Source organism: Arachis hypogaea, chromosome 13 (genome assembly GCF_003086295.3).
Source record: "Arachis hypogaea cultivar Tifrunner chromosome 13, arahy.Tifrunner.gnm2.J5K5, whole genome shotgun sequence".
NCBI lineage: Eukaryota > Viridiplantae > Streptophyta > Magnoliopsida > Fabales > Fabaceae > Arachis > Arachis hypogaea.
The window spans coordinates 310568-327667 of NC_092048.1; the positions used below are offsets into that span (position 1 = coordinate 310568).

The 17100-nt window shown below is 34.5% G+C and overlaps 3 protein-coding genes across 4 annotated transcripts; 2 read left to right on the forward strand and 1 right to left on the reverse strand.

The window, feature by feature from the left end:
• The first annotated feature begins 2439 nt into the window (after positions 1-2439).
• On the forward strand, positions 2440-4860 carry LOC112736194 (uncharacterized). The gene is made up of 6 exons (XM_025785542.3): positions 2440-2851; positions 3219-3322; positions 3411-3582; positions 3682-3822; positions 3919-4010; positions 4102-4860. The coding sequence occupies exons 1-6, from the start codon at positions 2621-2623 to the stop codon at positions 4661-4663; spliced, it is 1302 nt and encodes a 433-aa protein (XP_025641327.1). The 5' UTR covers positions 2440-2620; the 3' UTR covers positions 4664-4860.
• A 4354-nt stretch (positions 4861-9214) lies between these two features.
• LOC140178074 (protein FAR-RED IMPAIRED RESPONSE 1-like) lies at positions 9215-10714 on the forward strand. Its single transcript, XM_072213193.1, has 3 exons — positions 9215-9488; positions 9577-10511; positions 10598-10714. The coding sequence occupies exons 1-3, from the start codon at positions 9215-9217 to the stop codon at positions 10712-10714; spliced, it is 1326 nt and encodes a 441-aa protein (XP_072069294.1).
• A 403-nt stretch (positions 10715-11117) lies between these two features.
• Positions 11118-16952, reverse strand: LOC112735678 (uncharacterized). 2 transcript variants are annotated; one of them, XM_072210972.1, is made up of 21 exons: positions 16650-16952; positions 15639-15914; positions 15023-15525; positions 14727-14950; positions 14543-14620; positions 14390-14455; positions 14243-14311; positions 14093-14167; positions 13966-14019; positions 13723-13809; positions 13574-13642; positions 13427-13492; positions 13249-13344; positions 13060-13125; positions 12492-12975; positions 12318-12404; positions 12075-12203; positions 11850-11984; positions 11602-11714; positions 11438-11531; positions 11118-11352 (listed from the first exon to the last, which is right to left on the reverse strand). In XM_072210972.1, the coding sequence occupies exons 1-21, from the start codon at positions 16834-16836 to the stop codon at positions 11179-11181; spliced, it is 3132 nt and encodes a 1043-aa protein (XP_072067073.1). In that variant the 5' UTR covers positions 16837-16952; the 3' UTR covers positions 11118-11178. The 2 variants fall into 2 exon arrangements, with proteins under 2 accessions (XP_072067073.1, XP_025640987.2); XM_025785202.3 differs by lacking the exon at positions 13574-13642.
• Positions 16953-17100: the final 148 nt, after the last annotated feature.

Consider the following 17100-nt stretch of genomic DNA (forward strand, 5'->3'; position numbering starts at 1 on the left):
AAAAAAATTTTTGGTGCAAGGACTCAATTAAAAGAAAAAAAAGTATAGGGACCTAATTGAAAATTTTGCAAAACTATAGAGACCAGTAGAGTAATTAAACCTAATAATAATAATAATAATAATAATAATAATTTGAAAAAGAAATTTACAAGTGCTTTTCACTTTACTTTATAAAGCGCCTTTCACTTTACTTGAATATTTTGGCTAATGAATCTTTAATAATACATTTGGTAAAAGTGTCTTAAACTAATAACAATGTAATACACATAACAGAGTGTGTCATATTCTGACCTGCCACAAAATTTATGGGCTATAATAAATTAAATTAAAGAGAAAAGAACAATAGGTTATTGGCTATTTTATTTTGGCAAAAAATATGTAATGATTAAAATTAAATATTCATAGATTTCTTATGTGTTTCATTCTTTTAATAATAAAAACATATAATTATTTAATTTTAATTAAAGACTTATTATATCTTCAAACAAAAAATGGTTAAAGATCTATTTTATATTTTCTCTAATAAAAATGCGCTAGAAAACTATGATTTATATGAGTCATGGGCATTACCCAAAGTTGGTGAGGTAACAATACTGGTCACCTAACCATATAGTTCACAGACTTATTATTATTATTATTATTATTATTATTATTATTATTATTATTATTAATTGATCAATTAATAATTATTCAGTAGTCTGGTAAGTGGTAACTCGTGTTGAATAATTTACAAAAACATATTGGAATGAAAGTGATGAGAATCAATATCAGAATGTGATAGCAGAATATCATATTTATTGTGTGTATCATCTCTTAACTGTAAACAGGTAATTTCAACTACGTCTAAAGTCTAACTGGCAAGAATATGAATCTGATACAAAAATTATAAATATGTGATTTAATAAGTTGGTGCCGGCTGCAGTATGGATCTTTATTTTTTAAGTGTACAAGAGTATGATATACATTATTATTTTATTTTATTTTTTGTTCTTTGTATTACACATGGTATTCCCTACAAAATCTACTATATATAATGACAATTTAGAGATATTTGATATATAACTTATCATCTTAACTAATTTTAAATTTGTTATTGTTATACATATTTATTAAATAAGAATGTGAAATAATAAAGCAAATAGGATTTGTGGGTAGTTAATTTATTTTTTTAGTTTTTCATGGTATTCTCAAGTTCATTTAAAGATTTGTTGTTGCTCAATGGATTACTGTATGCACAAGGCGAAATTTAAACTTCAGATACTTGTTCAAGCAAACTAATGAACTAACTAATAGACAATCCCAACTTGATTGTGTGGTTAGTTAATTTTTCTTTTCACATTATCTTCTTATCCAGTAGGTCAATAACTAATATGTAGCCGATGTGAATTCTATTTAAAAATTTGTAGCTGAGAAATCAATTGCTACCTGCTTTGTGGTTAGTTAATAATTTGGATTGCATGGATAGTATATTTGGGCCTTAAGCTTTGTTTCGTTATGAACCTGTCGAGAATCATCTGCTATTAAATTAGTGGCCCAAGATATATTTTAGATCAAGCCCAGCCCAAACATAATTTTCACAGCCTTTTTCATCACAATAGTAAATATCTTTTATGTTGTGGAAAAAAAAATACTAATTCATTTTGGTTGCCAAAGAAATATGTATTTTCTAAAAAATTTTCCATGGTTGTTCATTTCGTAAATTAATTTATTATTGATATATTCTTTTTCAATGGAATTCTTAAATTAAAGCACACAAGAATAAATAGTGGTAAAATGATGAAAAAGAATAATTATTACTACCAAATAATTTTGTGATTTACTGTTTAAACAATTCTAATATATTTTATTTTTAATTTTTTTTCATTCACATAAATATTTATTTAAGCAACAATTATATATTATCATATTTGATGGTGAAGTACAAGCTTAGTAGAATTAAGCCTCACTTTAATACGTGGGATTGACAACCTCCACACTTGTTTATAAATACTTTGTAATAAGTAAAATGTCATTATAAATACTCAATTAAAGAGTACTAAAATTTCATATTATTTTGGAGTACTAAATTATGTGTTTTTTTACTTGTCTGAGTTATAGATGAGATTTTGTGTGTGTAAAGCTTAATAGAAAAGAAGAAAACTTTATTTAGTATCAAAACACATATAACGTCTTTGACTATGTCCAGCATGACAAAAAAAATAGGCCACATTATTAAGAATTTTGAGCTCCAATAACAAAAAATACATGAAAGACATAGTGTATTATAGCAATTGATATCAGAGACTAAATCAATATAATTCCAAGATCTTAGATGGAGCTTAACTCAAGCTTAGTTAGTAAGGTTCACGAATCCCTAAATAGAAAACGTGTCACACGGTGGGTAGCATCAGCATAGGATTCCATCCTAGTTAGAAACTAGCCAGTAACACAATCATCAATAATCCAATCCATTCTTTCCGTATTTCCATAACGGCTACATTTTCCCACAAAACAAATAAACTATTTCGCATAAAAAAAATAGAAAAGACTATTTCAGCGTACCGTTGCATTTCTCATTGCTCACTTCCTTCTCCTTAAACCACCAAAGCATAGCTCGCGCATTGAGTGTTGAGCAGTTAGCATGACGACTACTGGGATAATAGGTGCAGCCTCCCGCGCCAGGAGGGCAGTGAAGCTCACGCTCGCCCTCCTTGGCTTAGGCTTCAACACCTCCAAATGCAAGACTGCAGCCAAGATGGCGGTTGCCAGAATCAAGCTCCTCCGTAACAAGCGGGAGGTTGTCGTCAGGCAGATGAGGCGCGACATTGCCATGCTCCTCCACTCGGGTCAAGATGCCACTGCTCGCATTCGAGTACGTTCAGTTCTTACTTCCTCTGTTTTTTTTTTTTAATTTTAGATAGTGATTAGGTTTTAGTGCACTTGTTATGTCATTAGAGAAATTAGTTATATTCAGTAATTGTGTGACTCTTACCATGAGAAATTCGAGATTTAGTAAAAATTTGTCAATCTTGAAGATGCTTTGATCCATAATTATATAGTAACTAGCTTAGATACTTTGTTTTGATTCATTTCCAATGATTACAGTTAGCATCTAGCTGTGCCACTTGTGAATTGCATTACTCATTAATGAAAGTAGCTTTGATGTTTCTGGATGAATTTGCATTCTCAGATGGCATTATTTAAGTTAGGGTTCTAATGTCATTGTTGTAAATTTGTAGGTTGAGCATGTGATGAGAGAGCAAAATATTTTGGCTGCAAATGAGTTCATTGAGCTCTTCTGTGAATTAGTAGTTTCCAGACTCTCAATCATTTCAAAGCAAAGGTGAAGTATATATAGGAGTACCTTTTTTTGTTGTTGTCTTCTCAATAGTATTAACCTAATTGAATGTCCAAATCGTAATTATTTTCAGGGACTGTCCAGCAGATTTGAAAGAAGGAATTGCTAGTTTAATATTTGCAGCGCCAAGGTGCTCTGAAATTCCAGAACTCGTGTCGCTGAAGAATATCTTTGAGAAGAAATACGGAAAGGATTTCGTGTCGGCAGCTACTGATCTTAGACCTAGCTGTGGCGTAAATCGTCAGGTAGAACTTTACTTGCTGCATTCATCTGTATTCTTCGGATAACTTATGTATATTAATTCACTACTGACCTTTATGCTTTTGAATTGCTGTATCTTTTAGTTAATCGACAAGCTCTCAGTGCGAACACCTGCCGGCGAATTAAAGTTGAAAGTATTAAAGGAAATAGCTAAGGAGCATCAAGTAGAATGGGATACTGCAGAGTCTGAAAAAGAACTTCTGAAGCCTCCAGAAGAGCTCATAGTAATAAGCTCTGTCTCTTGATTTTTCATTTGTCTAAAATATGTTTTATCAAATCAAAATTTTCATGGCTAATTTAACTACTTTTTGTGTCTATAGGAAGGGCCAAAAACATTCGTTAGTGCAAGCAGCTTTCCAGCAGTCATACCTACAACAAATGTGTCCTCTGAATCAAACAAGCCAATTACTAGGTGAAAACCGAGTTATATCCTGCCATTTATATTTATAAGATCATTTTTTGTGTAATATTGTTTTCTAATAAGATTTTCTGCTATTTTTCAGATTATCAGGTGGTGAAAAAGGCAGTGGTGACATGCATTTCGAGGATTCTAAGGCTGCTGCTGAGGCAGCTGCCGAATCAGCTAAGAAAGCAATTGCCGCGGCCGAAGTTGCTGCTTACATGGCTATGAAAGACCATAACAATGAAGCTCCTAAACCATACGTTTACAATAACAAGTTGGATAACTCAAATAATATGGTTCATCAATCAACAATTGAGGAGAAAATGTATAGGTCAAAGAGCTTACCGAGGTCCGAACAGAAGAAAGATGAAGATTATTCATCCCCTACTGAAATGTATGGCGGTGGAAATGATTATAGGAGGCACAGCTACCATCCAACTTTCGCACGACATTCAGATATTAAGTTTGATGAATCCGACTGCGATGAAGAAATTGAAGTGGAAGAACCTCCTTCAACTCTGCCACCTAAGAGGCCACCACCATCTGTTCCTTCATCTTTCCTTAAACAGGACAGCAGTGTCCGTGTCCATCCAAAATTGCCAGATTACGACGAACTTGCAGCTCGCTTTGATGCACTGAAGTTCAAGAAGTCACAATCCTAAACCAAAAAACCTGAGAGCAATCTAGCTTTTTATTAATTATTTTTGTATACTTAATGATATATTTTGTCTTACAGAGAGATACTGAGAAGAAGTGAGAATGTCATATAGTATGTTTGGTTCTACTACCTTTTGTCATACTTGTTCCTAAAAAAATATGTTTAAGCAAATAATATTCAGATATGCTTTTCTAACTTGCATTGTGACAACCAAAGAAAAAAAATAGTAATGGGTGCCAAAAGAGAAAAATAATATAACAAAGAAGTTAAACTATAAGAGTACAGATACTCAAACAGAAATTCTAAATGTTCCACAACATAAACATTATTTTTGTCTTGTCTCTCATGTCTCTAGTATTAGCATTTTGCTGCAGTGCTTTGTGCTGATAGAGTCTGCAAATTTCTCAAACTAATGTAATAATCAATAAAGATAAAGATAACAAGAAAGATACATTAAAAAAATAATAATATTTTTTCTTAATTCTATCTATTTTTGGAATGGATCAAACAAACATATAATATTGTATAAAGAACATGCTCTATAAAAAAACTTCATCCTCTAGCTTATTGAGAACCAAATCATCATATTATCAATACTGAATTAAAACAATTTTTTTATTATTTTCTTTTTCATAAAATTATAAAAAATAAAAATACCAAAAAAACACAAATCAATTAATGGATTGCATGCATAGTTGTCCTTTTCTTGTGTAATATAAATTGGAAGCTTAGTGACCAAGGAACAGATTCAATGTTATTCCATTCATAATTGTGAGCTAAGATGTATATATGTATGAGATTATTGATGATGACTATGAGTATGTTAGTTATGTTCATGGCCATGGATCTAAGCATGGATCATTTCCTTACTTCACGAATCTAAATTATATTTAAAAATTTACGTTAACCAATAAATTATTATACACGTAAAATAGAATTAGAACTCTCTACAACTATTTAAATAAACTAGCGAAACTAACCTAAATTAATTGATTTCATTGTCAGCTAACATTACTTTTAATTAACAATCATGCCATCATATTTTAGGTCACAACCATACTTCATATATAAGCCATAACAAATTGATTATAATGTTATAAAGACTTTTGATTATTTTGATTGCAGATGACTTCATGTTTATAAAATATTCTTGGTTGATATATCAAAAATGATCATTTATTTTAATTGTATTCAAATAAGATATTCTGCAGAATATTAAATCAATAAATTTTTAGTCACAAAAAAAAATCAATAAATTTTGAGTGTTTGTGAATGCAAGTGTGAATTGCTATGCCTTACTTACTTTATACATTAGTAATCATATTAAGTGTATATTAAGAGCAACCATTAAAATTAATTATTAATATAAAATATATGTTAAAATATAAATTTACATTAAAAATAAATTGAACGACATATATATTAATTTATATACACAAATATATCAGTGACTAATTTTTGTATATAAATAATGTAATACCAACAGTAAAAATAACAAGAAAACTAAACACATAAAATCTTTTTCTTTTTTTTATAATCTGATCTTGGGTTGCACTAAAGTACTAAAGAGAAAGAAAGCCAGCTTGCATAAACAATGTGATATGGTCGCTTCTTTTTCTTCTTTTATTCTCTGTGTTTCTTTTTATTAAGGATATATTAAATATCTTTTTTTATTATAAAAATATATAAATTTATTTAATTTTTATTAAAGATTAAATTAATTTAATAAAATTATCCAAGAGATGAATTACTCATTTTAAATAGTTTTATTATCAAACTAATTCGATTTTTAATAATGGTCGAATTAGTTTAATATTTTTTACTTGTTTTATAATTACTAAGGTGCTTGCTGGATTTGTTATTATATCACATAAAGGAGATGTTCAAAAATATCAAGAAGGAATCTCGTGAATATAACCTTCAAGAAATGGTTTGCCGCATCCATTATTCTTTGTTTAAAATGTTACGCAAATAATTATACCTGGTTATTATATAAAATTAAGTTCAATTATGTTAGGTGTATATTAAAATTAATTATTAATATAAAATATATATTAAAATATAAATATATATTAAAATAAATTAAATATTATATATATTTTAATAGTTAATTTTAATATATAAATAATACTTTTGAGTTAAGTTATATATATATATATATATGTATTATAATTTATAAATTTTCTGCATAACAATTTTAAAAAATATTTTTTCCTACCTTTAGTATATATAATAATAATTATCAAGGCTAGTTATTTTTCTAAAATTTTTTTTCTTTACTTTATTTAATTTTGCTTAGAAACTAGCTAGCTTGCATTGCCTCTTTCTTTCTGATAACCACTTTTATTAGTTTATTTTCAAAATTACTACTATTTTTGTTTTAGCCACTAATATCCAACGATATCATTGTTAGGAGTTTAATCCAAGTCAAGAAAAAGCAATGACGGCATTTATCTCTTGGATTATTTTTGCAGAGAACAAAACAACAAAAAGGGAAACAAGTTTATCTATATCATCGGAGTTAGTAAATTTTATGAAGGTTTGCATTCCATAAAAGTGCTAATGTCAAACAAAAAATTAATTAGGAAAAGTGTAGGGTCAGCAACTTTTTAAAAAGTTGGCCAGTATTTAACCATTAAAAGAAACGGAAAAGCTCTGCATACAAGCCCTAATGGCTTGTATGCCATACAAGTTCATTAAACAATAAGATCAAAATACGCGCTGCTTCAGGTACGTTGATTACACGCGCTATATAATATCGCGCGTATATCTAACTACCAGATTTAAAATATTTCTTTCCCTTTTCGTTTTCGTTATTTTGAGATTTCGTTCTTCTTCTTCTCCCGCGTTTACCCTCCTTCTTCTCCATTGTTCTTTTCTTCTCCTTTTCTCACTAGCATCTTCTTCGTTTAGGTTACCTTTGTCTCTCTCTGCAACTCCATCTTCGTTTTCTATTTTTGATTTGTTGTTTTTCGAAATCAAAGTTTGATCTCGTTTTGAAGATAATGGATCATACAACCTCAGATTGTCATCTGAATGCAGGCGAAGTGGATTATGAGTCAGAATCTAACGAAGTCCCTGAGGTTTGATTTACATAGGATTAGTATGAAATTTCTTTCAGTAATTTGTATAGCATTGTGTAGTTGAAAAATTGCTGAACATTACTGTGAAAGTAACACGTTTACGTGAATCTGTCGATTCAATGTATTAGTTGTGATTAATTACTTGGAATTTGTAGCAGACGCTCGGGTGTAGATCAATTCTTGTTTGGGTGTACTTTAGCTAGAAGTGTGGGTGTATCTACACTTTACTGGTTTTTTGTTATTTTAATTTACTTGTTGTTGTTCAGCTGTATTATAACAGACATGATTAGGTGTGTTTTTAGAACTGTATTATATCTGCATGCTGTGTATTTACAGTTTATTGCTTTAAAAGTCATTCTGTAGTTGAGTTGTTGCGGTTAGGGTGTATCGTATTAGACATGATTGGGTGTATTTGAATCATATCTATGGGTGTATTTACAGTTCTGACACGGTGTCTTTTGCAGCCTGTCTCAGTTGTTGATGACGAGCTTGTTCCAAAGGTTGGAATGACCTTTACTACCCTTGAAGATGCTGGAAAATTTTACAGGAACTACGCCAAGGCTGCAGGTTTCTCTACAAGAGTTCGGTGCACAAATAGGAAGGGAAACGAGATTAAGAACCAACTGATTACATGTAGCAGAGAGGGAAAATGGAAATCTAAAATATCTCCGGCCGAGAAGACCAATCCGACAGCCGGTCTAAACTGTCCTGCAAGAATTTATATACACACATTGAAGGATGTCGGTGCTTGGATCATTTCAAAGGTTGTGCTGGATCATTCACACCCCTGCTGTCCAAGCAAAGCAGAGATGCTCAAACAGCACAGGGAACTAAGCATGTCCATTCGTCGTACGATAGAGAATAACGAGGAGGCCGGTATCAGACCAAGCAAAACCTACCAATCATTTGTTGCGGCTGCCGGGGGTCACCGCGAGTTAAATTTTATCGAAAAGGACGTGAGGAATTACATTACCAGGGAAGTGCGGAATGTTTCCGAACAAGAAGATGCAAAGGAATTCGGGAAATATTTGTTAAGAATGAAAGAGAAGAATCCGAATTTCTTTTTTGAGCTCCAACTCGAAGAGGATCAATCGATTAAGCTGGCTTTTTGGGCCGATGCAAGAAGCAGAGCCGCCTTTGAGTATTTCGGAGACGTCATTTCATTCGACACCACCTACAACACAAACAGGTAACAAACTGTCCCTGTTTATGATGCCAAATTAATTTATTTTTACGAATCCGCAGTAGAGGTGTATATTGGCTGTTTCATTGGGTGTATGCGAAGCATTTGTTAGGGTGTAGCTAATGATTTTGCATTCTGGACCATGGTAATTTGTTTCAGGTATAATTTGGTCTGTGGTTCTTTTGTCGGGGTGAATCACCACGGTCAATCAACACTTCTCGGATGCTCTTTGATGAAGAATGAAGAAATTGAATCATTCAAATGGTTATTTCAAAGCTGGATTCGTTGCATGGGAGGAAACGCTCCGAAAGGGTTTCTCACCGATCAGTGCGCATCCATGAAAAGGGCTTTAGAGGCCTGTATGCCAACAACAGTTCACCGCTGGTGCATTTGGCACATCATGAAGAAGATTCCAAGCAAATTAAACGGGTACAAGGGACATGCCGATATCGAACAAGAAATGAGCCAAGTTGTTTGGAACTCTCAAAGCAAAGACTCATTCGATAGGAATTGGAACGATTTTCTGCTGAATTTTGGTCTTGGGGACAACAAGTGGCTTTCAGGTAATGTCTTTTTAAAATCTGCATCAGAGGTGTAAGTTACATATTTTCTCGGGTGTATTTATAGACTGTCTTTGGGTGTATTATGCAGATCTGTACGAAGACCGTCACATATGGGTTCCTATCTATCTGGATCACCATTTCTGGGCAGGGATGAGAAGCACACAAAGGAGCGAGAGCATGCATTCATTTTTTAACAAGTATATCACCCGGAACAGCTCGCTTATTCAGTTCGTCAAACAATACGATAATTGCCTCGGAAGCAGGGAGCAAGCAGAGAGAGAATCAGATGCTGCAGATTTTCATACGGTCATACCGTGTGCAACGAAATCCTGCATTGAAGCTCAGTTTCAAGATGCATACACTCACGCAAAGTTTAGGGAAGTCCAAGCGCAATTCAGAGGAAAGGCGAATTGCATCACCAGACTGAAGAATTCCGCTCTAGGCTATTCAGTATACGAAGTCGGAGAACAAGTTTCCAGCTCAATATTCAACAAGTTCGTGGTTACTTACGACTCGGTTGCAGCCGAGGTAAAATGCCATTGCTTATTATTCGAGTCGAGAGGGATACTGTGCCGTCACGCACTAAGCGTGTTAAGCTTCGAACAAGTAAGCCAAGTGTCACCGAGATACATACTGGAACGATGGAGCAAGAAGGTAAAGAGGCGACACACACACATCAAGAGCAGCCACGACGAGCCACTAATGGAGCCAAGAAGCAAGAGGTTCGACCAATTGGTTTTTCGTTCGCAAAATATATGCGAATTTGCCTCCGAATCGGAGGAGCTGACTGCAATTCTGCACCGCGCGTACGATAACGTCATGGCCGAGATGGAAGCATTAAAAGCCAAAAGGAAGGGGACATCTTCTTTATCCCACGAAGACGCCAACTTGGAATCCGTTAACGAGCTTCAAAGCCCGCCAAGGATTCGAACAAGAGGACGTCCAAAAAACAGGCTAGGTTCAAAGCTGGAGAAACAGATCGCAAATGCCACAAAGAAGAAGAAGACGAAAGTTTTAAGCGAGGTAAAAGTAATGTTCTTTAAATTTGTGGCGATTGAGTTTATTTTTCTCGTTAATAGTTTAGGTAATGTGTGTGTGTTATATTTCAGATAAACCTGTTTGATGCTGCATCAGCGGCGCATTCAAATTGCAGCCAATATCAAGGACACGTTATGAGTTATCAGTTCAGGGTACCAGCAGCAGGGGATAACTGGTTGGGTGTATAGTTTTTCAGAATATGGGTGTAAAAGCACCGTTATTTTGGGTGTATTTTCGTTAATTCACAATTTAGATATAGACACATATATAGATATATATAAAACAAAAGCTGTAAAAATTCTCAGGTTATGGGTTTATATTTGATTTGATTTTTTTCTTCATATTTTAGTACATGTAATTCATACATTTTGAATACGGTGCAGACAGTTTGGGTGTATATTTTTATACAACATTGGGTGTATTATTAGACTTGCGTTGGGTGTAGCAGTTTATAGTTTGTGTTTATATATGCCTTGATTTTTTCCTTCATATTTTACCACCTGTAATACAGCTTTTGAATACATCACAGACAGTTTACCAGCACAGATAATTTAACATGGAATAGAAGTTGTTGATAAATGGGAAAAAATATACATGGAATAGAAGTTGTTGATAAATGGCAAATATTTACATCATTTGTTCAATTTACAAACTACCCACTTTCTATATCAGTAGAATTAATCTGACAAAATGGACTTAATAATATAGAGGATGGCTTCGACAGCCTTATAGCACTACTCTCTCTAATTGCCTGATCTCTCTGTGTATTCATCTCACTGAATAGTATACGGGATGCGTATTCCACTCTATAGTGGTCCACCTCCTCCTACAATAAAAAAGTATATTCTGTTTAAACAGCAATATTAATTCAGTAAAGTAATACAGAGTTATATGGTTTTAAAGACAGTTACCTGTGGCCAATTATCCCATTGATACTTCCCCTTTTTGATGTTTTCTGGCTCAATTATCTCCATCCATTTCATAACGTACACAGCGCAGTCATAGCTGAAAACAAAGAATATAAATTACAAATCTCATTTACAAAAGTTTAATGTTCAGACTCACAAATTTATACCTTGTTTTTTGGCCTGATATTTTAACATATGGTGATTTAATTTCCTTCTCCCTCTCCCCTTTCTGAAGAGGTTTCCCGCCGGCATATGTTATCAATCTTGAAAATACGTATCCCTTAAATACGAAAACAAATCAGTAATACACCCGAATGAATGGACAAGATACACCCAACTGAATGGACAATATACACCCATCACAACTAACGAAATAGACCTATCTATTAAAGTAAAGAAGACAGAGGCAACTTACAGTGAATTTATTAATGGTCTTTCTCTCATCAGTGGGAGCTATTTTGTGTAGCGGGTCAAGTATTTGACATTTCCGCTTTCTTGTATTTATCAGCCATAACCACCAATGCCCGGCGTAGCAGACAGGGGCAAAAATCTGAAGGATTCCCACACATGAACAGTGTGTTATTTTATTTTGCAAATAAGTAAATAAGCGTAGTAACAAATTTAGCAAACGAAAACTTACATATGGGTGCGAAGTCAATTTTTTTCTATCTATGAAGGGAATGAAACTCGGGTAGGCTTCCACCCTGAATTCCTTTTTCGTTTTTGGTGATACGAATTCCCCGTTTGGGTGATCCGAAAGCGCCATGCACTGCAAGAATGGGAAACGAGAAATGAAACACTAAACTTACACCCAATGGAACGTGACAAATACACCCAAATCAATACAGAAAATACACCCGAAGATCGTAGAAGTAAGACTTACCACAATATCGGGGGGGAGACAGTATATTTGTTCTTGAAATCTCTTTTCATTTTTGTTGTTGAGGATGAGGCAGACGGCAGATACAATCTAGAAATATATGCCGAAATCAATTTTACATTAATAAGCATTGTAATTGACTTTGGTGTAAAAACAGTAATCTTATTCTAATATTACCTGAGATTCTATATCACTTTTTGCCTGGAGGGAAGCAAGGTGCATTCTCATCAAAATGTATTCTCCTTGGCCAATCAGAGTGCACATCTCCTCATACTCGTTAGTATTGCCATCTGCATCTTCCTTCAGTCTCGTCCCCCAGATGTAGCACTTTTGTTTCATATCATCCGTAATCTGATATAATCCCCGAGGAGTTTCAAACTTTGCAGAACTTTCTCCCCCAGTCTCCCTCTGAATTTGTGGACTTGTGTTTTTTCCCTTCGTCGCGCTGCTTGCTATTCTTTGGACCAAACTGTCCAATTGTTCTATCAAATTCGCAGCTTCTGGAGATTTTTCCATTTCTGTCTCCTGCGTTGACGCCCCCTCCTGGCTTGAATCAGTCAATCCAAGGCTGAATGATGGCACCCCTGGATCTGTTTTCGGAACATAGGAAGCTGTCCGTGCCATCATCAACAGGGCAGCAGCGTCTTCTGCGTCTGGATGACTGCGTCATCATGTATAAGAATAAGAATAAGAATAAGAATATACAGATGATAAGCAAAGATTGATTTTAGTCTGATGAACTTACACTTTAGTTGGAGCTGGGGGAACCGTGGGTGTGGTCTCTTGAAGTTGTTTGGGGGTTTCAGGAGTGCTGCACAGTTACAAAAAATTAATCACGGCGTAAAAGAAACTAATCAGGAACAATATACACCCAAACTGTTAGCTAATATACACCCAAACTCCAAACAAATATACACTCAATACTATTTCTTACGTTTCTGTAGTCCCTTCAATCTGTAGCATAGGGGTTGGTTCAAAATCTGTCTCTGTGGTTGTTTGGGATGCCGGCACAAAAACCTGAATCGGGACTCTAAACAAGAAGAAAAATGAAAGGTTAACAACGCCTTTGAAAATAATAAGGTTATAAGGTTGAATATTATTGTAAAACTCACATTGCAAGCGCTTCGGACGGTGTCTGTTCCCTCACAACCATCATATTCGAATCAGACGGACTCAACCTAAAATACACCCAAAGAAATTCAAGAAATACACCCGAACAATTCAAAAATAAGACAGGCTTTGTTTTTTTGAGAACTTACATACTTGCAGTTTTTGCTTTTTTTTCCTGCCTTTTTTTTCTTGAATAAAATAATAAAGGGCTTTTTTTTCTAAAAAAAAATATATACAGAATTAGAAGTAGAAGGGTAATAGAAGAACAAAAGTAACGGTGATTTGAAAGAGAAATTACATGCTCTGTGACGGCTGGTTTACACTACTCTGTTCTGTGTTTCCTTGAGAGGAAGGAGCATCAGTTCCCAAGTTCACAGCCGGTATTCTAAGACAGATTTGATCCAAGCAACACAACAAAGTTAATATTCCAACTTATTAGACAACATACACCCAACTTGATCCACTCAATACACCCAAATGGTACCACAAGACACACCCAATTCATGATAACAAGATTTTATTAAATAATAAAGCTTCTTACGTTTCAGACGACACATAGCGACCTTCTGTCGATCGCAGGTCAGGTTGGTTCTCCCTGCAAAACAAGAAACAATTATTAGCATGCAAAACACAAAAAAATATGAAATAGACAGCCCATCAAGACATACCCCTCTGCAGCAGATTTATCAACGTTTTGCCCTAGCCATTCATCCAGTTCATCACTTGATATTTCATATGTCTCACTACATTCATAAAGGAAGATGTTAACAAAAATAATTACGACGATAGACGGTAATATAGCTTACGAGGTACTGTACCCGTCAAAGTATTGGTCTTCTTTAGGAGGTGAATCCTCCACGAGAACTTTTTTCTTTTTTGGTTGTGTTCTGGGTGGAAAAAAAAGAGTACCAATCAGAAATAAAAAATTAATTTTATCACAGAATATTATGCAAAGAAGTGCTTACTTTTTTGGTGTTGTTTTTGTTTTTTTCTTTTCCTTCTCCTTCTCTGCAGGTGATGATTCTTCACTCCTATAAGTTAATAACAGACACTTCAGTTAATACACGAAATCTTTATAATGAAGCCAAAAGAAAGGAGTAATAATTTCAGGACATTACTCATCACTTTGTTCAGATTCAGATTCTGAATCAGAATCTGGCTCCTCTTGCCTCTGCTTTCTTTTTCTGGAGTCCATTCTGGAAGGCAAACAGTGATTATTTAGAACATAATAAAATACACCCAACGTGATCAACAAGATACACCCAACTCGAAAAAGAAATTACACCCAAGTATGGTACTTACTTTTTCCCCTTTTTGATGGGGTGTTTTCTTGCTGAATCCTCCGAGTCTTGTTGACTCTCAGACTCAGAGGTAGTAGTGTCACTGTCAGTAGCTGTTTCTGTCTCCGAAGACGATGTTGGACTCGCCTTCCTTTTTTTTGTTTTTTTGATTTCTTGTGTTTTTTCTTTTTTTTCTTTTTCTTTCATTTTTTCTCTTGCTCTTGTCTCCGCCATCTTCACAATCCCCTGAAACATGAGATATTTTAGCTAGCAGCATTCAGGTAAATAAAATACAAGCAACATATTATGTTTACTTACCAAAGTTTCTTCTTTTTCTGCAGTCATTCTTTCCACCAACTTCTCCTTAGTCCAGTTGGCAATCCAAGGCTTTGGTGGTCTTTCGGCCCTCTTCTTGCCTTTGTTTTCAGAAAGATGAAAGTATATTATCATGAGGGCAAAGAGGCAGCCATCAATTGCCTTCTTCTTCTTATCCTGGTAGTCTGTGATGCCTTTGATCAAGAAGGTCAAAACATGCGCCCCCCAGTTTCTCTCCGATATGCCGTCCATCTTAAAAATTGGGGCGAGGTGCACGGGCGATATTTTGTTTATCGTCGTTGGCAAAAGGAACGCCATCTGTATGTAGAGGATGAATATCCTCTTGAACATCAGGCGTTCCTCTTCGCTGCCAACGCCGATTTCCATCATTTCATCGGTAAGACTTTTGAGGGTCTTACCCTGGAATCTTCTATAAATTATTTTGTCATCATCAGAAAGTTGCTTATAAAGTTGCTTATACTCAACTTTCTCAGGAAACAGATTTCCTACAAAAAAGAAAACAACAAAGTATCAAAATCGGTTCAAAAACACCCAAGCATCAACCTTAAATACACCCAAGCATGAACTTAATATACACCTATAATTTTGAGCTAGTTACCTGTTGCATTGATGCCAAGCGCATCACCTATTGTCTTTGGTGTTATTTGGAAAGAACCATATCCTGTCTTCAGTTTGTTCTCCCCAAGTTTGAAGTTGTTTGCCAGTTCCCTTAAGAGTTGGTGATCCACCCTTAGAGGTGGGACGTGCATCAACCCACCAAATCCGAGATCCCTGACAATTGCCTTCTTCTCCTCAGCCATGTTTCTGAACTTATCACTCAGGAGATGTGTGGCACACTTAAGGTCTTTCGTTTGGTTTCTTGCTGCCATTTTGTCTGAAACAAAAAATACACACAAATATACTCCCATTAGTAACAGTAAGATACACCCATATGTAAGAATCAGATACACCCATTGATAACAGTGAGATACACCCATTGAAATTATTCAGATACATTCATATATATCAGTCAGATATCAGTCAAACATGTTTCAATATCAAGCAACATTACAAGGTCTAATAACAGTAAGATACACCCATATGTAAGAATCCGATACACTCATTGTTAACAGGGAGATACACCCATAGATATTATTCATATAAATCCATATATATCAGTCAGTTATCACTCAAACATGCTTCAATATCAAATTAATTCAGATATCAGTAAGATACACGCATATATGAGTCAGATACACCCATTGATAAGAGTAAGATACACCCATATGTAAGAATCAGATACACCCATTGATAACAGTGAGATACACCCATTGAAATTATTCAGATACATTCATATATATCAGTGAGATATCACTCAAACATGCATCAATATCAAGTCACATTACAAGTTCAAACAGTATACAACCCCCAATCTACGGAATAAAGCCCCAAAAATCAACAACAGTAGCAAGAGAACTTAGAACAAGAATGTAGAACGACGTAAAACTTAGAAGAATGACGTAGAACTTAGAACAGTGTGACAAAGAAGCAAGAATAATAGCACAGTAAACCCTAGAGAAGAACGACGTAGAAGAAAACTAAAATTGGGAGGTTTTCTTGATGAACTTACGTTGAGTGTATTTGCTTCGTTTTCTCTTCAGATTCTTCACGTAGAGTTTGATGTTGTTTTGATGGAGGTTTCGAACAACGATTTCTATTTTTTGAACTTTGATTTTTGCTCGAAATTGGGAGCGTTTCCTTGGTTTCGAAGCGTTTTGAGAAGTGGAAGAAGTGGAGGAAGTGGAAGAGTCTGCCATACGAACCGTTTGTGTTGAGCGCGTGATTTTGACGCGCCATGTTATGCTTCCTTATGCGCGTGTCTTCGATTTGGGCTGGGCCAACTTGGAAGCTTGGATACTTGTATGTGTAGCTGGGCCCTAAAAGAAAATTGAATGATTTCATACTATTAGATTTAATCTCACACCATTAAAAACACTTTTGATGGCCAATTGATAGTTACAAAATACAAAAATTACTGGCCCTAACACTCCTCACTTAATTAAATTAAATTTGTATATAAA